This window comes from Sinocyclocheilus grahami, unplaced genomic scaffold, assembly GCF_001515645.1.
Source record: "Sinocyclocheilus grahami isolate Dianchi unplaced genomic scaffold, SAMN03320097.WGS_v1.1 scaffold377.1, whole genome shotgun sequence".
Classification (NCBI taxonomy): domain Eukaryota; kingdom Metazoa; phylum Chordata; class Actinopteri; order Cypriniformes; family Cyprinidae; genus Sinocyclocheilus; species Sinocyclocheilus grahami.
The window spans coordinates 1,776,882-1,781,185 of NW_015505556.1; the positions used below are offsets into that span (position 1 = coordinate 1,776,882).

The following is a 4,304-nucleotide window of genomic DNA, read 5'->3' on the forward strand; positions in this document are numbered from 1 at the left end:
TGTGTCTGTGTCTGTGTCTGTGTCTGTGTCTGTGTCTGTGTCTGTGTCTGTGTCTGTGTCTGTGTCTGTGTCTGTGTCTGTGTCTGTGTCTGTGTCTGTGTCTGTGTCTGTGTCTGTGTCTGTGTCTGTGTCTGTGTCTGTGTCTGTGTCTGTGTCTGTGTCTGTGTCTGTGTCTGTGTCTGTGTCTGTGTCTGTGTCTGTGTCTGTGTCTGTGAGTGAGTGAGTGAGTGTTCAGATGAGTGTGTGAGGGCTGGAGATCGCAGATGTTCTCAGTCGATCCAAACACAGAATCACATGCGGTCAACCGTTGCGTTTCATCACAAACAGACAAGCATCACTTCATTCTCTGTCACTTTCTAGTTTTTGCTACATATATAGCAAAAAACTTGATATATTTGATATATTTTATACTTATTTATTTATCCAAAATTATTGCCAAAAACGATTTTGTATTTGTTTAAAATAATATATTAGTGCTGTTAAACGATTAATCGCATCCAAAATTTAAAAAAAATTGTGTACAGGTGTGTACTGTGTATATTTATTATGTATATATAAATACACACACATGCATGTATATATTTAAGAAAAATATGCTAAGTTTATATATTAAATATATTTATATATAATATACATTATATGAATATAAATATATACATTTAAATACATTTAAATATTTTCCAAATATATACTGTAGGGCTGCCCTCGACTAAAGATTTTTCTGGTCAACCAGTCGTTCATGTTAAGCGGTTAGTCGACTAATCACACGTTTATATTAATAAACCATAAATCATAGTAATGAGCGTTTAATTGCCTATGTAGTGCACGAATAAGGTTTGCCACACAGTGCACCGGCAGAAGTAATGATTATGAATGCATCAGGATAAAAAACAAGGAGACTGCCTTTTAGTATTTTAACATTTTAATAATTAGTTGATAAACCAGTGTTTGCTGTATTTTCGGCTGCAGTGATGAATTGACGATCTCTTCAGTGGATGCGCCTATATTAATGTTTCATACAGATCACATAACCTTAGAATAGTTGTTTTCCATCTTAATTGTTTCGTTTAAAAGCAGACATTTCTCTTTCTATAGATAGGCCTATATTTCTTATGCCTGAAGCAAGTATACACAGAGTTTCGTTTTATTATTTGATAAATATAGTTCAATGATAGTTCAAAGACGGCAGAACGCGCACATGTTTGCTTTCATTATTTTACAAAATCACAAAGTTTTTTTTTTGTTGTTGTTGTGACTGCACACAAATAAAAGAAGAGTCTTCAAAGCTTACAAAGATGTATAACTCCTATTTGTATGACCAAAAAATTGTAAGTTTTAAATTGTAAGTGCAAGTGAGCGCTTCCTCATTCCGCACAAACACTGAAATAGTGCACATTTTTATAGGTTAACGTTAGAGCGAGCGGCCATGTGAAGTTGCTACTAGTACTATTTACATGTTTCAGATGAATGATAGGCGAGCGTTTGGATGCCCTGGCCAATGTACTGTATATTACCACATGTCTTTATATATATATATATATATATATATATATATACAGTATACACACATATATTATATAAACAAAAACCTTTATTTTGGATGTGATTAATTGCAATTAATCGTTGCCCAGTTTAGCAAATGGCTGCAATATTGTTAAGAGTGAAAATTTTAAGGGGGTCTGAATACTTTCCGTACCCACTGTATATATATATATATACTTACGGATAATTCATTTCTCTTTGAGTAGGGGTTTAATTTAATTCGTAACAATAGGGAGCGTCTGATGGAGCGTCTAATGGATAATAATCTATAAAATCCATTTTGAGGGGATAGAAAGAGGCATGTCAGTTTCTAGACTGTGTAATATTCACATTGCCACACAGTATTTCTGATTCCTGATGTATTTTTTGTATGTTTTTGTATCGATTTGCAGTCTGGTTTCATGCAGATTTCACAGCCACTGATCCAGTTGTGTTGATTCCCATCACCAGTGATTTGCTGTGATTGTGTTTTGCTCTTCTGTCCCAAAAATACACCTGATGCCCCACCTGCTCAAATCACATCACAGAAAAGAATGAAAAACCCACCGAAATCCTCCCAAAAATGATCAGAGAGAAAATATTTTTACAATATGCTTTGTTTGAATCGTTCAGTCTCAAGCAGTGAGTCATGAATTGCATCCGCTTCTTAAATAAGCTGTAAAGTATGAAGCAACATTTCTCGCTGACATTTAGAGTCGATCTCAAGCGCTTTCTGGCATTTGAAGATGACGTCTGCTCTCTGCTGTGTTTCATTTTCAGGATGAGAAGAACCAGGTTCTGACAACCAACATCTGGCTTCAGCTGGTGAGACACACAGCATATGATCATCATCTTAAAAACTCTGCTCTCAGCCATTTTTGATTTATTCACACAGTGAAAACTGTAGTTGGTCATGTTATATATCAGATTATACTCTGACTTTCACAAGATTACAATTGGTTAGATTTTTAATGTTCTGCTCACTAAAGCTGCATTTATTTGATCAAAAATACAGTAAAATCAGCAATATTATTATCATTATTATCATTATTATTATTATAAATTTTTCTTAAATATTTCATTTTGTTATTAGAATGATATATTGGCAATATTTTTATTTCATATATAGAAAAATTCTTTATAGAAATATACAACTGAATAAAGCACTTATTTTGCTGCAGATTATTAATTTACATTAAAATGAATGTAGAAAAACCTTTTGATTGTGTCTGAAAATATATATATATATAGAGAGAGAGAGAGAGAGAGAGAGGTCTCTTCTGCTCATCTATATTATTTTTCTTAATTTGTTACATTTGACGTACTATAATAATTATTATTTTTTTTAATAATAATAATTATTTTTTATTATTGTATTATATTTTTCTTACATGTAATTTTCTATTTAACATTGAAACAATAATTGTAATATTATTTTTTATAATATTAATGTTAATATTATTATATTAACATTAATATTATTCTCTTATGCCCACCAAGGCTGCATTTATTTGAAATACTGTAAAAACAGCAATATTTTAAACAGAATGGCTTGCGAAAATATATTTTTTAATTTTAAAATATATTCTATTTAAAACAAAATACTAGATATGTACATCAAGGGGCAAGAAAATACATTTACAAATTTGGATAAATGCAAAATGTATTTATATATAAAGTGTAAATATATTTATAATGTCCTATATATGTATGTATGAATATATCTACAGTATGTGTATATATATATATATATAAAATATCAAATGTTCTCGAAATATTAGAATATTTACATTTGAGTTTCATTAAATGACCATCCCTACAGTATAAATTCCAGGTATCTCTTGTTCTTTGAAACCACAATAATGGGGAAGACTGCTGACTTGGCAATGGTCCTGAAGATGATCATTGACGCCGCAAAGAGAGTAAGTCAGAGAAGCTCATTACTGAAAGAGTGGCTGTTCACAGAGTGCTGTATCAAAGCATATTAAATGCAAAGTTGACTGAAAGGAAGAAATTGGGTAGGAAAAGGTGCACAAGCAACAGGGATGGCCGCAAGCTTGAGAATACTGTCCAGCAAACACTTGGGAGAGCTTCACAAGCAGTGGACTGAAGCTGGAGTCAGTGCATCAAGAGTCACCATGCTCAGACGTCTTCAGGAAAACTTCTGAAACAGAAACAGCTTCAGAAGCATCTCACCTGGGCTAAGGAGAAAAAGAACTGGACTGTTGCTCAGTGCTCCAAAGTCCTCTTTTCAGATAAAAGTAAATGTTGCATTTCATTTGGAAATCAAGGTCTGGAGGAAGACTGGAGAGGCACAGAATCCAAGCTGCTTGAAGTCCAGTGGGAAGTTTCTGAAGTCAGAGATGATTTGGGGTGTGTGACGTCTGCTGGTGCTGCTCCATTGTGTTTTATCAAGTCCAAAGTCAATGCAGCCGTCTACCAAGAGATTTTGGAGCACTTTATGCTTCCGTCTGCTGACAAGCTTTATGGAGATGCTGATTTCCTTTTCCAGCAGGACTTAGCACCTGCCCACAGAGCCAAAGCCACTTCCAATGATATTAATGTGCTTGACTGGCCAGCCAACATGCCTGACCTGAAGCCCATATGGAGTCTATAGGATGTTTTCAAGAGAAAGATGAGAAGCTGATCCGAGCTGAAGCTCAATAGTTTTTCAGCAGAGCCACAGGCTGATCGCTTCATTCACTCCTCACTGATGCTAGAGTTTGTGCTGAAGGAGCCCCGGCCAAGTATTGAGTGCAGAAATCAACATACTTTAAAGAACT

At 34.2% G+C, this 4,304-nt stretch overlaps 1 protein-coding gene across 1 annotated transcript in view; it reads left to right on the plus strand.

The window, feature by feature from the left end:
* The window catches only part of LOC107549618 (neuronal acetylcholine receptor subunit alpha-7), a gene marked incomplete at its 5' end in the record, with an annotated part of 33,774 nt that overhangs the window by 2,691 nt on the left and 26,779 nt on the right, over window positions 1–4,304 (plus strand). The window contains one exon of the mRNA XM_016230766.1: window positions 2,302–2,346. Within this exon, the coding sequence (XP_016086252.1) occupies window positions 2,302–2,346 (45 nt within the window). The remainder of the gene's footprint in view (window positions 1–2,301; window positions 2,347–4,304) is intronic.